This window comes from Bos mutus, chromosome 24 (genome assembly GCF_027580195.1).
Source record: "Bos mutus isolate GX-2022 chromosome 24, NWIPB_WYAK_1.1, whole genome shotgun sequence".
In the NCBI taxonomy this organism is placed as follows: domain Eukaryota; kingdom Metazoa; phylum Chordata; class Mammalia; order Artiodactyla; family Bovidae; genus Bos; species Bos mutus.
In genome coordinates, this window is record NC_091640.1 from 57821759 (window position 1) to 57841532 (window position 19774).

At 46.2% G+C, this 19774-nt stretch overlaps 1 protein-coding gene and 1 long non-coding RNA gene across 2 annotated transcripts in view; one reads left to right on the top strand and one right to left on the bottom strand.

Annotated features, from left to right (window-relative positions):
• Positions 1-19774, bottom strand: part of ALPK2 (alpha kinase 2) — a 132317-nt gene that overhangs the window by 103465 nt on the left and 9078 nt on the right. Inside the window, 3 exon segments of the mRNA XM_070361602.1 lie at positions 9221-9338; positions 13691-13818; positions 15814-15862. Coding sequence (XP_070217703.1) covers positions 9221-9338; positions 13691-13814 — 242 coding nt within the window. The 5' untranslated portion in view covers positions 13815-13818; positions 15814-15862.
• The window catches only part of LOC138985373 (uncharacterized), a 56319-nt gene that overhangs the window by 22572 nt on the left and 13973 nt on the right, over positions 1-19774 (top strand). The gene's annotated exons all lie outside the window — the stretch shown is intronic.

Here is a 19774-nt window from a genome sequence, read left to right on the forward strand (position 1 = left end):
CAGAGTTGGACACAACTGAGCATGAGCATGGCTTGGCGTGTTGGGGAACATATTCAAATTGCACAAAGTAACAATTATTTAAAGAGTATTCTAAATTCTTGGCATGTGTTGATTTAATCCCTGGGTCAACCCTTTAAAGCCGATACTATCTTTACCCCTATTTTATAAGTGAGGAAATGGTGACCCAGACAGCTTAAGCAACTTGCCCAAAATGATATGGCTTGAAAGAGGCAGATCTGGGATTTAAATCCATATTCAGTTTTGGATTCAAATCCTTGCTTTCAATGGTGGATACAATCTCCTGTCCTTTGCAAGTGAAGTGGATGGTGACCCTTCTACCTTTGGCAGGAGGTGTTCCTTGAGGTGTTTCTTCCAAAAATAAAGATATTCTCATTTTTTAATTAAATACTTTGTTACTTTTGACTGCCTCGAGTCTTAGTTTTCAGCAGGCAGGGTCTTTCCTTGCGGAGCATGGGCTCCTCTCTAGCTGCGGTGCAGACTCTGGGGCGTGTAGTGGTTGTGGGTGTGGGCTCAGGTGCCTGAGGCATGTGCGATCTTAGTTCCCCAACCAAGGATCCAAGCCATGTCCTCTATATCGGAAGGCAGGTTCTTAAGCACAGGATCGCCAGGAAAGTCCCCAGAATGGAGGTATTCTTAACCGACTGACCTCTTCTTATTTGCCCAGCCACATTCACAACCAACACCTCATGTTTCTGAGATGTCTGAGAAAGAATTTGGGTTTCCCTGGGTATAGAGATAGGCAGAGGGCCCCTCGAGGGCCAAAGTTGGGCTCAGACAACAAGCACTTATGAACAACCCTCTGCCAGCTACAAACCAGCGTGGCTTCAGGAATTTAACAGTGCTCCAAGACTCCTAGCATCTGTCCATCCAGACATGAGGAAAAACTGAGAAGACCCAGATTTCACTGAAGTCACAGATTCAGATTCACAGATTCCACCTTTTAAAAACCATCCAAACAGAGTGTATAGTGTCAACATATGATAAAAACACCTTCAATCCTGTGTTTGGATTATAGTTCTCTTGTTAAAAATCTATTTTCTTCTTGTCTTTGAAAATTCTCAACTGATTCTAACACTTTCAAAACTATGCATATAAAATTATTCTGGCTCTAAGCACTTGGCTAGGAGAAAGTAATTCTTTCAGATTAATTTTGGGAATACAAGACTTTCAGGGAGTAGCAGGGCGGGGCCTAGCCCGCGGGTAACCGCTCTCAGGTGTGGTCACCTGGGAGGGCGACCCCGGGGCGGAGGCGGCTTGGGCTCCTGCAGCCTCGGAGCAGTGGCTTCCTGGCTGCGGGATGGGGCGCTTCTGCGGGTTGTCCCATGGTTTGGTTTAAAAAAAAAAAAAAAAAGACTTTCAGGGAGTGTTAACTGCTAACTAAAAACAAATTTGCTGCAGTGCCCTGTACTCTCCACTGATTGTTTTGCATAAATCATCTCAATACATCATCACAAACACTCATTTTACAGATGAAGAAACTGAAGCTCCGAGAAGTTAATTGACTTGCTTAAGGTCACATAACTCACAAGCAGCAAAGCTTATTATTAAACTCCTGCCTGCCAAGACAGGAGACATAATGAGATGTGGGTTTGATACCTGGGTCAGGAAGAGCCCCTGGAGGAGGGGATGGCAACCCACACCAGTATTCTCGCCTGGAGAATCCCATGGACAGAGGAGCCTAGTGGGCTAAAGTCCACGGGGTCACAAAGAGTCAGACACGACTGAGCAACATAGCATGAGATATAGTAGACTGCAAAATGTGGCCACTAATTCCTTTCACTCGGTTATGGACACCCTGGTGCAGTGTGACATTTCTACTCTACTGTTCAAGAAGTGGCATTTCTCTTCCTGCGTCTTGACTCTGTTCTGGCCCTGTGACTTGCTTTGGTCCAGAGAATGTGGTGGGGGTGGTGTTGGGATGGAGCTCAACAAGAACATTTCCTGGAGCTTTCTCCATATTGCTCCCCTGAGACCCACGTATAGGAAGCCAGTTCTAGCCAACTGGAGGATCAGAGTCCACATGGAGGAGAAGCGAGGAGGCCCAGTCAACAGCCAGCGTCAACTGCCAGACCTCCTGGTGAAGCCACCTTGGACCTCCCAGCCCAGCCAAGCCTCAGACTGACTCAAGTCCACGAGTGAGCACGAGTGACCCCGGCAGTATCAGCCACTGCCAGCCCCCAGAATTGGGAGAACTAACCAGCTGCTGCTGCTTCCGGGCGCTCTGTTTTTGGATGGTTGATGACACCATTTCTCAGCCTCAGCACTACTGGCATTATAGAATGGGTGGTAGGTACTTCGTTGCGGGGCATTGCCCTGAGCAATATCGAACATTCAGCAGCATCCTTGGCCACTATCCAATGGATGCCGGAAGCACCCCCTCCCAGCTGTGACCATCGAAAATGCCTCCAGACATGACCAGATTTCCCTGGGGTCAAAAACATAAGTGACTCGGGAAACCCTCAGATGGACTTTTTCCCTTCAAAATCTGAAGCAATCAATGCCCAGCTTAGGGCAGAGCTGGAAAATGTTCTTTGTCCCTGGACCCACTGACGCCTCCCAGGTGGCCTGGATGGACTCAGCTGGCATCTTGGGAACAGCACTCTGGTTGTCAGAAGAAAAAAGTCAGTCCTATACTAAGTAGGTGAAGGGCAGCATTTTTTAAAGAATACTCAAACATATCACGTATGAATATCCTAGAGTGGACATAACAAACCACCATACAGAGAACAGCATAAAACAACAAAAATGTGTTCCTTCACTGTTCTGGCGGCTGGGAAGTCCAAAATCACAGCGTCAGCAGGGCCACGCTGAAGGGACACCCCTCTGAAGGCTCGGGAATGATCTCCCCTCGCCCCTCCCACCTCGGGGGGCCACCGACAGGCCTGGGCTTTCTGCAGTACATCTGCAAAGACCCTACTTTTGGGCTTCCCTAGTGGCTCAGTGGTCATGAATCCACCTCCCAATGCAGGAGACATGGGTTCGGTCCCAGTCCAGGAAGATCCCACGTGCCTCAGAGCAATCGAGCCCGTGTGCCGTAACGACTGAGCCTGTGCGCTGGAGCCTGTGCTGCACGACAGGAGAAGCCACCACAAGGAGAAGCCCGAGTGCTGCAACCAGATGGTAAAGCCAGTGCAGCCACGAAGACCCAGCCCAGCTGAAAATAAAGGAATAAATAAAGAGCCCTGAGCGCCTGGTATTGAGGGTGGAGCGGGGGGAAGACCCTATTTCCAAACAAGGTCACACTCTGAGGTTCCAGGTGAACATGAATATGGGGGACCCTAGTCAACCCACACACATATGAGCAATGCTTGTGGTGGGTGCGATTCTCCCGGCCACTGTCCCACCAGCTCGTCTACAGGGTCCGCCTCCAGACCAGCCAACTCCAGGGCTGAGCCGACGAGAGAGCGAGCGGGGCTGCTTCCCGTCCCTCTGACTGGGGCTCCTGCCCTGGCCTCCCCCCTCCCCTCCCTCCTGCTTCACTCTTAACCTAGACGCGCCCTCATCAGCACAGGACGGGACCGTGACCATCGAAAGAGGCCTCTATGCTGCGGAGACGAGCGTCTCCTCTAGGTGTGGGTTCCTAGACACGTTGTCATCTGTTGCTTCACTGCTTGTCTTTAAAATCCATTCATAAGAGACCACAGTTCACGGTTTGTATATATATTGCGACTTGCTTTCATGATGAGGTAGAAGACATCTATTTGCATTTTCTTCCCCTCCTCCCAACCGCTACATCTTTATTTTTTATTTTTTTAAAGATTTTTGAAGTCCATTTTTAAAGTCCTTATTGAATTGGTTACAATACTGCTTCTGTTTCATATTTTGGTTTTTTGGCCATGTGGCATGTGGGTGGGATCTTCGTTCCCCAACCAGGGATCAAAACCACACCCCTCGCATTAGAAGGCAAACTCTTAACTGCAGGACCACCAGGGAAGTCCAACCCTTATATCTTGAGGGGGAAAGGCTTCCATGCCACAGTGCAAGCTGTACGGTTATCAGTGACGCTTCTCTCTCCCAACACGTTTTTGGCTTTCCATGTCTTTCGTCTGCCAAGCACACTTGACCTGTGGTAGTGGAAAGGTCACAACAGCACTGATCAATCTCTCCAGATAGCCTTGTTTGCCGTAAATACACGGTCTCAGGGGATTAGAGTGATACGACAAGAATGCAGGAAGAATGCGGGGAGAAGTACTACCCGGTTGAGGAAAGAGGGAAGACGAGAACGCGGATAAACGCGGCAGCAGGGCTCGCAGCCTCACAGCAGAAGTGCAGATGGGACACTAAGCCAGGAAAAGCCCTTATGAAACAGAAACATGAGCTCTCAAATATCTAAGAACTCTTTAGACTGAGAGACTAAACTCAGGTAGGTAAAGTATTTTTCTTTGGGAAACTATGCACTAATCTGGTGATTTATGGTACATTGATAATGGCAAAAAAATTCAAGACTAATATGGTTATTAACAACTAACTTTCAGTCTTTGAAAGGCGTTTGCACAAAATCCTATTCATTTTCCTAACCAGCACGTAACATATGGGTAGAAGTCAAACTACTTTACAGATGAATATTTTCAGATTAAAGCATTTGCATCTTGGACAACACACAGGAATCACCTGGACTGGGGACTGACTTTGTCAAGAGTGAAGGACCAGTGTTGGTGGGTTTACTGCCCTGCTCGTGGGCAGCTACAGCTCAGAACTCCGAGTGTAGGACACCAAAACTTTTAAAGATTATTAGTATCCAACATATTTACCATTAAGCAGAAAAAAAAAAATGAAGCCACATCTATTATCATATTGTTGTTGTTCAGTCACTCAGTCGGGTCTGACTTTTGTGACCCCGTGGACTGCAGCACACCAGGCCTCCCTGTCCTGCACCATCATATCGCCCTACTATTATTCGTCTGCATTAGGACTGAATACTGCTCCCAGCTGGGGGTCTACCTTTCAAATGGCAGGAACTTGGAAAGAGTGCATTCAGTTCAATTCAGTTCAGTTCAGTCGCTCAGTCGTGTCCAACTCTTTGCAACCCCATGAACTGCAGCACACCAGGCCTCCCTGTCTATCACCAACTCCCAGAGTCTACCCAAACTCATGTCCATTGAGTTGGTGATGCCATCCAACCATCTCATCCCCTTCTCCTCCTGCCCTCAATCTTTCCCAGCATCAGGGTCTTTTCAAATGAGTCGGCTCTTTGCATCAATCAGGTGGCCAAAGTATTGGAGTTTCAGCTTCAACATCAGTCCTTCCAATGAACACCCAGGACTGATTTCCTTTAGGATGGACTGGTTGGATCTCCTTGCAGTCCAAGGGACTCTCAAGCGTCTTCTCCAGTACCACAGTTCAAAAACATCAATTCTTCAGTGCTCAGCTTTCTTTATAGTCCAGCTCTCACATCCGTACCTGACTACTGGAAAAACCATAGCCTTGACTAGATGGACCTTTGTTGGCAAAGTAATGTCTCTGCTTTTTAATATGCTGTCTAGGTTGGTCATAACTTTCCTTCCAAGGAGTAAGCATCTTTTAATTTCATGGCTGCAATCACCATCTGCAGTGATTTTGGAGCCCAGAAAAATAAAGTCAGCCATTGTTTCCACTGTTTCCCCATCTATTTGCCATGAAGTGATGGGACCAGATGCCATGATGTTAGTTTTCTGAATGTTGAGCTTTAAGCCAACTTTTTCATGCTCCTCTTTCACTTTGATCGAGAGGCTCTTTAATTCTTCTTCACTTTCTGACATAAGGGTGGTGTCATCTGCATGACTGAGGTCATTGCTATTTCTTCCGGCAATCTGGGTTCCAGCTTGTGCTTGCTCCAGCCCAGTGTTTCTCATGATGCACTCTGTGTATAAGTTAAATAAGCAGGGCGACAATATACAGCCTTGACGTACTCCTTTTCCTATTTGGAACCAGTCTGTTGTTCCATGTCCAGTTCTATTAAACTTTTCATTTTAGGGTGAATCACTGCCCTACTCAACTTCAGAGCAGAGAACGAGAGCCCTGACCTTTGCGTAGCACTAGCTCCCTTGCTAACTTTCTCCTTCCTGTGTTGTGTCTCTCCCACTGTAACCCACCCGTCTGCCCCTGGGTTTCAGCATGGCTACCCCCCAACTCCTAACACCCCACAGAATGTTTGGTTTGTCTATATTCCTCAGCCTGTACAAACAACAGTTAGCAAATCTCAATTCCTAAATGGTATTCCTTCAGTAAAAGAATACACATTAAGCTTCTCTTCTGGTTATAAAGTGAGTATAATATTTTAGTTTAGTGTAAGACCCAAATTAATCAGTCAAGAAATATGTGTTGAGTGCTCAGAGGCACAAAGGTAGGAGTGGAATACATACGAAGTACAGTGTGTAGGCCCTCAAGGATCTTACTATCTAGACCAGGGGCTGGCTAACTTTGGTCCACGGGCCAAATCTGGCCCCCAACTGCTTCTACAAATAAAGTTTTATTGGGACAACCATGATTCTTTGGGGGATTTTTGTTTGTTTGTTTCATTTTTTTGGTCTATGGCTGCTTTGGCATCATAGATGGCAGAGTTGAGGAGTTGTGATAGAGACTGGGCTTCAAAGCCAGAAGTATTTATTATCTGGCCCTTTATAGATAAAGTTTGCCAATGCTGATATAAACAAACTAATAACCACAACTGCAAATATATATAGGATAGACACATAGATGTATTAATATTAAACAGTGAGGGTTCCTGCCATTAGGAGGTGCTCAGCCTACTGAGCAATCATCAGTCCTGAGCAGGAAATAAGCACCCAACGGGAGGTCTATGCAAAGGAGATGAGGATGTTTGAGGATGTTTGAGGCTGGACAGATCCATGTGCAACTGCCCGCGAGTCATACAGGCAGCAGGCTTCCCTGGTAGCTCAGCTGGTAAAGAATCCGCTTGCAGTGAGGGAGACTCCAGTTTGATTCCTGGGTCGGGAAGATCCTCTGGAGAAGGGACAGGCTACCCACTCCAGTCTTCTTGCCTGGAGAATCACCATGAACAGAGAAGCCTGGCGGGCTAGAGTCCATGGGGTCGCAAAGAGTCGGAGACGACTGAGCAGCTAAGCACAGCACAGCACAGCACAGCACACAGGTAGCTTCTAAGTTAACTGGGGTAACGAGGAGGGTGAGGAGAGCCTTGACAAAGCTGGAATGAAGAGGTAGGAAGTCCAGTCCGTGGCTGCGGGGCAGTGGTGGCAGGCGGGCTGCCTCCCAGTGCTTGGGTCGAGAGGGGAGATGGCATGGTTTGTTCACCGCTTGTCTTCCTTGCCGGACTTGAGGTTTTCTGAGCAATGTTCACACTGTTCGCCTCAACGTGGGCATTACACTACATGCCTGCCATAGAGTAGCTGCGTGATGCATATCATTTACTGTGTGTGTTAGTCACTCAGTCATGTCCGACTGTCTGTGACCCCACAGACGGTAGCCTACCAGGCTCCTCTGTCCATGGAATTCTCCAGGCAAGAATACTGGAGTGGATTGCCATTCCCTTCTCCAGAGGAACTTCCCAACCCAGGGATTGAACCCTGGTCTCCTGCCTCAAAGGCAGATTCTTTACCATTTGAGCTGCAGGGAAGTCTGAATATCATTTAAAAATTAAATAATAAATGTGAGGCTTTCAAGGGCTAAAGTCTCTCTTGGTAAACGTCACGCTGCACTTGAAACGATGGGTTTATTTTCAGGTATCTTTTGATGTTGATTTCTAACCTAGTTTCACAATGAGAAGAAAACAGACTCTGTATGATTTCATTATCTTTGGACCAGGAAATTTTTACATGTTACAAATTTACATTGTTTTATGTCCCTGGATATATTATTCCTGTGTCTCCTGGTTTACAGTCTATGGGAATTTGAATAGAATTTGTATGCTGCTGTTGTGTGAAAACTATATAAATCTTCATTATGTTGAATTGGTTCATAGTGGTTTTCAGGTCTACTATATCCTTCTATTTTTCTATCTGTTCATTCTATTAATTTTTGAGAGTTTGACATTGAAACCCCCAACTAAAAATCTTAATTTATTTACTTAAAAAATAACTGTAATACACAGTCAAACTATATATAACTTTGTTCTGTATTTTCCAAGTTTCCTATAAATGTGTTATCATACTTTCATAATTTAGAAAAACTTTTAAAGAAATATTAATTTTTAAAAAATTATATAATGAACGAATAAACGGATGTCTTGAATACAAGGTTAGATAGGCTGCAGGCCAGTTGAGTCAAGCATTTCAATCATGGTAAAGTGACCTCTGACCTTGCTTTGAAACAAAAACAAAAATCAGAGAGTAAGAAAGCTTATATTGAGCAACTACTATATATATATATTATATATATATATATATAATGCCTTTTACAAGCATTACGTCATTTCATGCATTCAGCCACCCTTTGGCGGATGAAAAAGCTGAGTTTCAGAGAGGTAAAGTAACTGGCCAAGGTCACACAGCCCCAAAATGGCAGAGCTAAAATGCAAACCCAAGCCTTCACTTGGCTGTTTTCAGCTCCAAGGCTACTCACACCCATGCCTCTCAGTCCTTTTCATGCCACGTCTGCAGACCTCGGTCTCCTCAGAGCCACTGTAAGGGACATGAGACCGATTTGGCTGCACTGGGGAACAAGAGCCACCCAGCTTCACCAGAGGAGTTCTCCTTTTCTCCACTTCACCTTCGACATTTCCTGATTTCACCCCAAGCACACAGTTCTTGTGGGAACGAAAAAGAATGAGAAACCAGTGTGCTGGGCCGCGCCACTTCCTCAAACCAGGCGAGCAGGTCTGGTTTCCAGCCTCAACTCCACCACCAACTTGCTGCGGGATCCGGGCCCATCACTTCTTCCTTTCATTCTTACACAAGAAATGCTGGATGACACATAATGAAATCCCACAGTGCTTCTTAACCTTCCAGAGAGGACAAGACTTTCAAAAGAGCTTACTCAATAAGTGAAAATGGCTGGGCCACCTTGAGTGAAATTCTAGATGAAGTTGTAATGTACCATCCATGGCAGCAATTAGAGGAGGGTGATGAGTTACCAGGCAGAGTTTAGCAGTCATTGCTGGAGGCCGTGGCTGATGACTGTCCATAGCATCTAACGGGACTCAAAAGGCAAACATGAGCCAATCTTTTGACCTTACCTGATAGTAACCAGCACTCGACAGAACATGGGGAGCTTTGTCAACAGTCCTCGAGGCACATCCACTTACCAATAGAGGTGTAATACGTGAACATACTGATTCTCGAAGAATTCGTAGCTGGAGACACTGCCACATTCATCTATGGTTCGACCATTCTTATACCAAGTTACCTCTGGCTTGGGCTGGCCTGATGATAAAGAAATAAGAATATTCTTACTAGGTGAACTATCTTTGGAAAAGCATAGAGCCTTGGAAGGAAAGTTATGACCAACCTAGATAGCATACTCAAAAGCAGAGACATTACTTTGCCAACAAAGGTCCGTCTAGTCAAGGCTATGGTTTTTCCTGTGGTCATGTATGGATGTAAGAGTTGGACTGTGAAGAAGGCTGAGCGCCGAAGAATTGATGCTTTTGAGCTGTGGTATTGGAGAAGACTCTTGAGAGTCCCTTGGACTGCAAGGAGATCCAACCAGTCCATTCTGAAGGAGATCAGCCCTGGGATTTCTTTGGAAGGAATGATGCTAAAGCTGAAACTCCAGTACTTTGGCAACCTCATGCGAAGAGTTGACTCGTTGGAAAAGACTCTGATGCTGGGAGGGATTGGGGGCAGGAGGAGAAGGGGACGACAGAGGATGAGATGGCTGGATGGCATTACTGACTCGATGGACATGAGTCTGAGTGAACTCCGGGAGTTGGTGATGGACAGGGAGGCCTGGCGTGCTGCGATTCATGGGGTCGCAAAGAGTCAGACACGACTGAGCAACTGATCTGATTTGATGAATAAGAATGGATGATAAACAATGGGGATAAGCATGATGGACATGTCATTGGGGAACCAGAAAAGCTTCTTCTCATAGATAAAAATACATCCTTCAATAAGCGCTTTTGGGCATGTTACGTGCCTAAGAGGATGCTGGGCTGGAGTGGGGGCGGGGGAGCAGACAAAATGAAAAGTGCTGCTCCTAATCTCAAGAAGCTATTAAGACGGCTTCCCTGGGGGCTCAGGGACAAGGCACGCGCCTGCCAATGCAGGAGAAACGGGTTCAAGCCCTGGTCCAGGAACACCCCACGTGCCTCGGAGCAACTAAGCCCACGCAGAACAACTACTGAGGCTGTGCTCTGTAGGCCAGGAGTTGCAGCTGCTGAGCCCACGGGTCACAGCTCCTGGAGCCCACGCACCCTAGAGCCCGTGCTTCACAACAAGAGAAGCCACAGTGATGAGAAGCCTGCACATGGCAGCTAGAGAGGAGCCCCTGCTTGCTGCGGCCAGAGAAAAGCCTGTGCAGCAACGGAGACCCAGAACAGCCAGAAATTAATAAATAAATAACTTTCTAAAAGACTGAGTGCTCTTAACTACTATTTTTTTTAAAAGAAGCTATTAAGAAAAATTATCTACAACTTAGAAATATGGCGAAAATGTGGACGGTATCTTGCTTCAGTGTCACATGGGACAAAGGTCTGTCTCAGAGTTGTCTAGGGGAAATGCCCTCTGCTTCATTGATGATTACTATTGATTACAATCCCCAGACTTGAAGTTACATATAAACTTTTGAATTTTTATTCAACAGAGATGCAAATAATCTCCACATAGAAGACTTGATAACCCCATAAACTACAGTTTATGGCCCTGTAGGACATGAACCAACGTTCTAACTCAGCAATCTTATCCTAACATTCATTTAAGTTGTCTATAAACACCCAATACCTCAAATGCACTTTGACCAGGCCTTGATATTTTCTGGTTCCCCGTTCACTCAAACAATTGAGAGACCTCTGTGGCCCAGTGGTTCAGAGTTCCCCTTCCAAAGCAGGGGGTACAGGTTTGATCCCTGGTCAGGGAACTAAGATCACACATGCCTCTTGGACCAAAAAAACAACACATAAAACAGAAGCAATATTGTAACAAATTCAGTAAAGACTTCTTAAAAAATGTCCCAGTTAAAAAAAAAGAAATAGTGGAAGAATAGTCCCTAAAAAAAGGAAAAAGAATGGAGTAAAGTCTTCGACGTTCACTCCATATTTGCATGGGATCACTTTATCTTTTTGAAAATTATACCTTAATGGTGCTCAGAATTGATTGTATGTTGTGGTATGAAAAAGCAAAGAACAAAATAGATGAGCTAAAACCATGTCTTCCTGAGGACGAAGGAGTCTGGAAGGTAGGTTTCCCAGGCTGGTGCCCTGAGGACGTGTGGCTGATGTTATCACAGAAATGGACCTACGCTCTCCGCCTCAGAAGGGGTTCACCCTTCCCCTGGTGACCGTTAACCGAATAGACTGCTAACGGGCTAATCTGGTAAACCTCCTCAGGAATTCCATTCACCCCGTGGAGTTTTTTCCCCCTTGTGACAGACAGGGCAGGAAGGTTTCCAGTGTGTACCAGAGCTTTCTCACTAGCTCCCACATCATCGAAAACATATAAAATGTGCCGCCTATACTGGAGGGCTTCCCTGGTGGCTCAGAGGTTAAAGCGTCTGCCTCCAATGTGGGAGACTTGGGTTCGATCCCTGCGTCAGAAAGATCCCCTGGAGAAGGAAACTGTAAACCACTCCAGTACTCTTGCCTGGAGAATCCCATGGATCAAGAAGCCTGGTAGGCTACAGTCCATGGGGTCGCAGAGAGTCAAACATGACTGAGCGACTTCACCTTCACCGTCACCTTCATACTGGAGGAAAACCTGGTATTTGGAAGCAATACCTTCTCACCAGGGAAGCCCTCCTCTCTCTCTGTGTCTCCTCTAACTTGGGGTCTCCCAGCTGTGCTCCCCACCTCCTCTTTCTCCAGGCAGGCAGACCGACTAGGTGTCGGTCCCTGGCGCAGGCAGAGGACAAACCTGCAGGCAGGGACATATCTCCAGCAGCTGCTTGGCTGAGTCTCTTTCAAACAAATGACTAAACCACCAAAATAAAAAAATGAACTTCCCTGAAAAACCATCAAGGAAGCTGCTGATCATATTTCATTTCTGCCTGTTCTTATCAGACTTGTGTTCCCCTTTGGGTCATCTTTACCCGATTTCTTCTTAGGAAGCATTTAATCGCTCCTCCCTGGTGTGTTCCTGAATTTATGGAAGCCATGACAGCAAGTATGCACAAGCTGAGCCTGGATGACTCATTCTGATCTCTCGGGCTCCAGTGTTTCATTTCAGGTGTAATCAGGGCTGATTGAATCCCCCGGCTTCCTACTGGCTGACTGGTTTTTTCCCTTCATGTGGTACAGAACTGAATAATTGGCCCCAAAAGAGACTTGTGCAGGGAAGTGGTATCTTGTACCTAGTGGGTGGTTCTCTTTTCACCCTCTACTTGCTGGAAACCTCACCAGAAAATCTTACCCTTGTTTTTTAAGTCTACCTGCAGGTCGCTTATTGAGAGCCACCTGCAGAACATTTCACAAGTATCTGGCTTATGTGTGTGGGGACTGGTATCCAACATTAGGGCCCATCCAAACCCTGGGCTTTCTAGGGAGACAGGGGGCTACTCTGAAGGCTCAATAGTGAGCCTGAGCCCATCTCTCTATCTGGATGGCTGTGGACAAACACCAAGAAAGAGGAGGTGCTGTCCTCTCGGCTTGGGGAGTCAGGTGCACAGTCCTACACCCAAAGGTCCAGACTGGAAGGTCAGATTTTATTGCAACTTCTGCTAAGGAAGCAGAGCCATTTTACAGACTGACTCTTCTCCTCTCTGGACCTAGAAAAAGGGATAAAGGAGTGAAGAGTTTTCTTTCATCCTCTAGACAAGACCACCAGTGCCTCCATATTTTCAAGGGTAGACATAATCCAAGAAAGAGAAGAAAACAACTCACAAGGTACCAAATACTGCTTCCCTGCCCAACAATTTTCCTTCTATTTTCTTTTAATACCAAATCCTGGGGACTTCCCTGATGGTCCAGTGGTTAAGACTCCATGCTGCCAGTGGGCATGGGTTCGATCCCTGGTCGGGTAACTAAGATCCCACATGCCATGTGGTGGAGCCTAAAGATAAATAAATAAGTAATAAATCCCTTTTCCCAGGGTGAAAGTTGTGGACCAGCTCTGGGTTATTTATTCTCCAGGCAGGGGGAATTCCAGCTCCCTGATCTCGCTCTCCCTCCACTGGGCGTGTTTGTCTTGGTTTTAACCTTTTCACTGCTGACCAGCAGAGCTGAAAAAGGCAAACAGTAGGGAGACAAATTTAGCCAAGGTGGGGATATCAGTAAAAGGTGATGAAGAAGAGTTAGGTACATTGTCTAAAGTGAAGTTATTCACGCCCTTCCCATGCGCCACAGGAAATTTGAGTGGATTATCTGGGGAAAAAAAAAACAAACAAACAAGTGTGGGAGTTGCCTAAACAAGAATCACAACAGGACATGGAGAAGGATCACCAAAATGTGTCCAGAAAGGTACTCGAAGAGATCTTCTAGAAAGAGAAGTCACAGAGGATTTAATTCCTCAATCAGTTACTCGGAACTAAACTTCCCAGGTGATGTTTTTAACAGCGCCCTTGTGAGCCAAAGAAACCTGGTCTGCAGAGAGATTTCAGAGGGCCAAGAGCTAGAGATGCTTACCCGATATTGTGCAACGAAGCACGGCGTCGGACTTCTCAGGAACTTTCTGGGAAAGCAACGTAGACAAAAAACAAAGCGCACGCCTCTGGGGCCCTCCTGAGTCTGCCATCCTTTCATGCCACATGAGCCTGAAAAATAACAATCCCCAACATCACCATCCATTCTGGGACATCTCTGACATTTCTCAGGAATTCCAGAAGCCCCATCGCCCTGTGAGTGGTCCTCAGGGAGAGAAGAAATGAGGTCCCTTGGCCTGCAGAAGACCGGGTGTTGCGGTCATGCTGGTTGGTGGTCCTTGGGTGGGCTCTCTCACCAGCCACTGGAAATGTTGTTATGGGGGTGGGGGCAGGCCTGGGCATTCGCAGCATTCCTGGCTTCCACCCACTTGAGGCCAGGTGTGCCCTCCCCCAGGTGGTCACAATCGAAATCTGCAGAGGTTGCCAGTGCCCCAGGGAGCGCAGAAGCAGTTTCAACCTCGCTTCCTGGTGGATGACAGGGCAGCCACAGCCCAGCCAGCCAGAGGGAAAACTGAGGCTACAGCCAGTGCCACCTCTTTCAAAGTCGTTTCCTACTGGACTCAGGAAGTGTGTGCACCTGGGAATTCCCTGGTGGTCCAGTGGCTAAGACTCCACGCTTCCAAAGCAGGGGGCCCCGGGTTCAACCCCCGCTTGGAGGAATTAGATCCTACAAGCTGAAACTAAGAGTTCACATGCCCAACTAAAGATCCCGCATGCCAAAATGAAGACCTGGTGCAGCCAAACAAATACATTAAAAAAAAAACGAACTCAAGAAAGATGACAATTAAAAAAACAAAACAGTGTTCATGCATGTTTGCCTCCCAAAAGAGGACTTGACTCAATACAAAGGAATCACCAGATGGGACATGTTTCTTCCAGGAGAAACTGGGAAACTACCATTCCTTCCGAGCAGCAGGCAGGTGCCCCGGGGAGGGCAGCAAGTGGGCTGGCATTTCTGAGCAAGCATGGATTCATCAGTACAAGTCGGCATTCAGCGCTTGGTTAGTCACCAGGTATGCTATGTCACTTAATCTCCTTTAAGTGACCTAAAAGGTTATTAATACCACCTACATCTTCTGTGTGTGTGTGTTAGTCAGTCGTGTCTGACTCTCTGCGACCCTGTGGACTGTAGCCCGCCAGGCTCCTTTGTCCATGGGATTCTCCAGGCAAGACTACTGGAGTGGGTTGCCATTTCCTTCTCCATCTTAAAGATGAGGAATCCGAGACTCGGGTTCAGGAACGTGTTCAAGATCACACAGTTGCAGCAGTCACTCCCCTTGCCACACGGGCTGACATCTTCAGTGTGAGAGACGACGCTGGAGCCATGCAGCGCACATTTCAAGGCAGCCATAAAACAACCAGTCTGTCTGCACCCAAGAACCCACCCGACTCTGTCCTCTGGGCACAGTGCTAGCATCCTGCTGCCAAATCTATCCTGCATGGAGGACCCCATGCTTGGAAATAACAATTTGCTCTATACAAACAGTAGACATTTAGAGACAGAGTCTTCCACATAAATATATTTTGTGTATTTATCTCTGGTGTGATAAATTTTCCAAAGATGAGAACTGTGAAATTTACATATTTCAGATCTCCACCTAGTATATTGATTTGGACACGGCATATAATTAGGGTCATCCAAGAAAAGCAGTGTGCTAGGAGGCAGAAGTTTTAGTTCTAGTCTTTCCGTTTGTCACTTCTGAGCGGCAACATAGCAGAGGTGGGTAAGAATTTTAGAGCCAGATACCTTGGCTTCAAATTCTGACTCCACCTCTTCCTAACTCAATAAGTATGTCATGACTACCTCAGTTTCCTCATCTGTAAAACGGAGGCATAATTGTTCTATACACTTCAGAGGGTGTTGTGAAGATTAAGTGAGTTATTGCCTATAAAGCACTTAATCCTCTAAGGATTAGAATAATGTATGTAAATAGTCTAAGGAAGAATTTGTTATATAATTGATTTTCAAGATGGTAATCAGTAGACTTTAAGGAAAGACTTCACTTGTCTCATCAATTTTCTTTTCTGCTGTGGGTTACCATGATGATTTTTTTAAAAGTGATATACCAATTAAGGTCTAAAGATTTCTCCTGGTATAATACTCACCTGTAATAGTAATTTACAAGACAAGACTATTCCCATTCCCAGGCGGGCACTGCTGTGGATGGAGAGGGAAGAAAGGACAAAATCAGACCATTAAGATTTGAAATTCTCAAGGCAAGAATACTGGAATGGGTAACTATTCCCTTTTCCAAGGGAGTCTTCCCGAGCCGGGGCTTAAACCCAGGTCTCCTGCATTGCAGGCAGATTCTTTACTGTCTGAGCCACAGGAAAGCCCATTAAGAGCTGGGGTGATGTCAAAGACCTTATGTGCCACCCATGATTTCTAAACCAGGTGACGGCTCCCTGACAGCAAAGCCCCACAGCTTACAACACTTGACAAACACACTATTTGACTCACATAATTGGTTCAGTCACCATGTGTCCCAGCCATGGGGCACTGACTGTTAAGGAAAGGACAGTTAAGTCAGGCCGTGGGTCATGTTTCCTCACTTCTCTGAAGGTGAGAACCCTTGAAGACAGATTTATCATCCTCTGCTAGAGATGGACAACTAATGAATTACTGAAATTAGCAGAGGGGGCCAGGGTGTGGTTCACGGACAGCCTTGGAGCGATCGAATGGCAGCTGGAATGAACACAAGATTTGCATGTTTCTGTTATTTTAGCTGTGTTGTCCAGAGTAAGTTGCTTTCTTTTTTAAAATTTTTGCTTACCTTTAATTAGACAGAGTCTAAATGCAGACACTTGTATTCTGTAAAATATACAAAAGAAATGGTTTCCCACAAACTCTATCCTCCATCTCAGAACTTTCCCAAGAGGAAAAACTTGCTTTCCTTTCAGGTGTTTTTCTATCCATTTACATGTATAGTCATCTAGACACTGCTGCTGCTGTTGCTGCTAAGTTGCTTCAGTCGTGTCCAACTCTGTGCAACCCCATAGACAGCAGCCCACCCGACTCCTCCATCCATGGGATTCTCCAGGCAAGAACACTGGAGTGGGTTGCCATTTCCTTCTCCAATGCCTGAAAGTGAAAAGTGAAAGTGAAGTCACTCAGTCGTGTCCAACTCCTAGCGATCCCATGGACTGCAGCCTACCAGGCTCCTCCATCCATGGGATTTTCCAGGCAAGAGTACTGGAGTGGGGTGCCATTGCCTTCTCCGAGTCATCTAGACACTATACACACACACAAATACATATATAATCTCATTGTATGTACGGCATTAAATTGTACATATTTGCCATGCAGTTAGCTTACCTTACTTATCAAGTTTCAGCAGTCTTACACGGTCAATTCAATCCACTATGGATTGCATCATTCTTTTTTTTAATGCTTGATGATATCAGTATTGCATAAAATAGCAATACCATGTTTAGTCTGTCTGTTCTTGTGTTGATGATGGGTACCTTGGCTGGAGTTTTTCAGACTTACAAATGTGTCTCAAAAAACATCCTGGTACATGCTTCCTTGGGCTCCCCCGGTGGTTCACCAGTAAAGAATCTGCCTGCAAGGCAGGAGACTCAGATTTGATCCCTGGGTCAGGAAGATCCCCTGGAGGAGGAAATGTTACCCCACTCCAGTATTCTTGTCTGGGAAATCCCATGGACAGATGAGCCTGGTGGGCTACAGTCCATGGGGTCGCAAAAAGTCAGACACAACTGAGTGCCTAAACAACAATAGCAACATGCCTCCTCGGGCATGTAAGTGGCTCTCTAGACTAAATACAAGAAATGTAGTTGCTGGGTAAGAATATTTACATATTCCATTTTGATAGATAGGCCAGGATAGGCAGCACCCTTAACAGAAGAGGAGAAGGATGTGGTGATGAAGGGCCCAGGTTTCTGGGTTCAAATCTTAGCTCTGCCACATACAAGCTTAACTTCTCTTTTTCTCAGTTTTTTCCTCTGTAAAATAGCAGTAGCTATCTCATTTAGTTATTAGGAAAACTGAGTAGGTACAGGCTCTTCTGAATTGCATACCAAAAACTAAGTATGAAGTGCTACCAAGAGCTTTGGGTTCAACATCAGCAAATTATAAACATCGTCCTCTCACATTGCTGGAGAACAGCTAGGAGGTGATAGGAGGATTCTTTGAATGTTTAAAGCCCTTGACTGATGCCTAGCTTTATTTTGGCTAGTCTGCCCACACACAGGCAGCCGGTGGCGTGGCTGCTGTCAGCAGGAAGGCTGAAGGGGTCAGGGAAGAGCTCTGAGCCTACATGCAGAGAGTGGGCACCCGGTTCTTCTGGGGCGGGCAGCAAAACCAGCTGTAAGAGCTTTCTCACTGGGACAGGAGATGTCAGTCCCGATGACCCAGCCTAATCCAACAGCAGTTGGGTTCCTGAACCTGCCATCGTCAGTAACTCCTGATTTGGATGTCACACCCACCGTCACTCAATACCCAGTCCCACGTTAGGGAAAAGCACCCTTCCCAAAGATGGGTTCTGAGGACTTCCCTGGTGGCCCAGTGGCTAAGACTCTGTGCTCCCAATTGCAGGGGGCCCGGGGTCAATCCCTGGTCAGGGAACTAGATCTCAGATGCCGCAACTAAGAAAAGTTCACATGCCACAACAGAAACACCATGTATGCTGCGATGAAGGCCAAAGATCCCCTGTGCTTCAACTATGTCCTGGCACAGCCAGACAAAGGAAAGAACTATCTTAAAGCAGCCCGCAAAGATGGGCTCTAGAAATCTGGGGTGGGGAGAAGGGGAGGCCGACCAGCCAGGGAGAGACAATTACAACATGTTTGGGGTACCTTCCGGGTGTCAGCCTCCAGGCTGGGCACCTCATACACACTGTCTCATTTAATCCTCACAGTTAAACTACCAGGTGCGTTCTTTCTCCGTTCACAGATATTGACTTGGAAGCTTTGCTGTTGTTTAGTTGCTAAGTAGTATCTGACTCTTTTCCAGCCCTGTGGACTGTAGCCCGCCAGGGCCCTCTAGCCATGGGATTTCCCAGGCAAGAATCCTGGAGTGGGTTGCCACTTCCTTCTTTAATGAATCTTCTCCACCCAGGGATTGACCCACATCTCCTGCTTGGCAAGTGGGTTCTTTCCCACTGAGTCACCACCTGGGGAGTCCGAAAGAGCTGATGTAACAAACCTAACTCCTCACTAACTGCAAGTGGCAGGGCTGGGCTATGAGTCCAGATTTGTTGGAGCGCAAGTGTTGTGCTCTTTCTTGGGTAAGATTTTCCAGGTTGTATGTGAGAAGTAGAGGCAATAAATTATCAAAAATAAGCCCATGAAAAGATGCTCAACATCACTACTCATTCAGGAAATACAAATTAAAACCACAATGAGATCGCATTTCACACCCACTAGGATGGCTATTACAAAGCAGAAAGTCAAATGTGGGTGGAGACTATGAAAAAAAACAACCCTCAAACAGGGCTAGTGGGAATATAAAATGGTACAGATGCTTTGGAAAACAACTTGGAAGTTTCTTAAAAACTTAAAACATAAATTTACCAGAAGACCCAGAAATTCCATTCCTAGGCATCTATCTACCCAAGAGAAGTGAAAACATACATCCACACAAAGACTTGCACACAAATATTCTTAGCAAGATTACTCATAATAATCAAAACTTGGAAATAACCTAAATGTCCATGGAAACAACCTAAATATACAACTAGTGAATTGATAGGCATTGTGGTGCAGCCACATAATGAACACTCTGGATAATAAAAAGGAGCAGACTAGGGCACAGGGCGCAACACAGGGGAGCCTCAGAAGAACTCTCATTATCCTCAGAAACAAGGCATCACGTAGTGTATGACGCCATTTATTCGAAATATCCTAAGAAAGCTATTGAGACCAAAAGTAGATTAGTGGTTGCTGGAGGTGGGGAGTGGGGAGAACGCTGCTACTGCTGCTAAGTCACTTCAGTCGTGTCCAACACTGTGTGACTCCCATAGACGGCAGCCCACCAGGCTCCCCTGTCCCTGGGATTCTCCAGGCAAGAACACTGGAGTGGGTTGCCATTTCCTTCTCCAATGTGTGA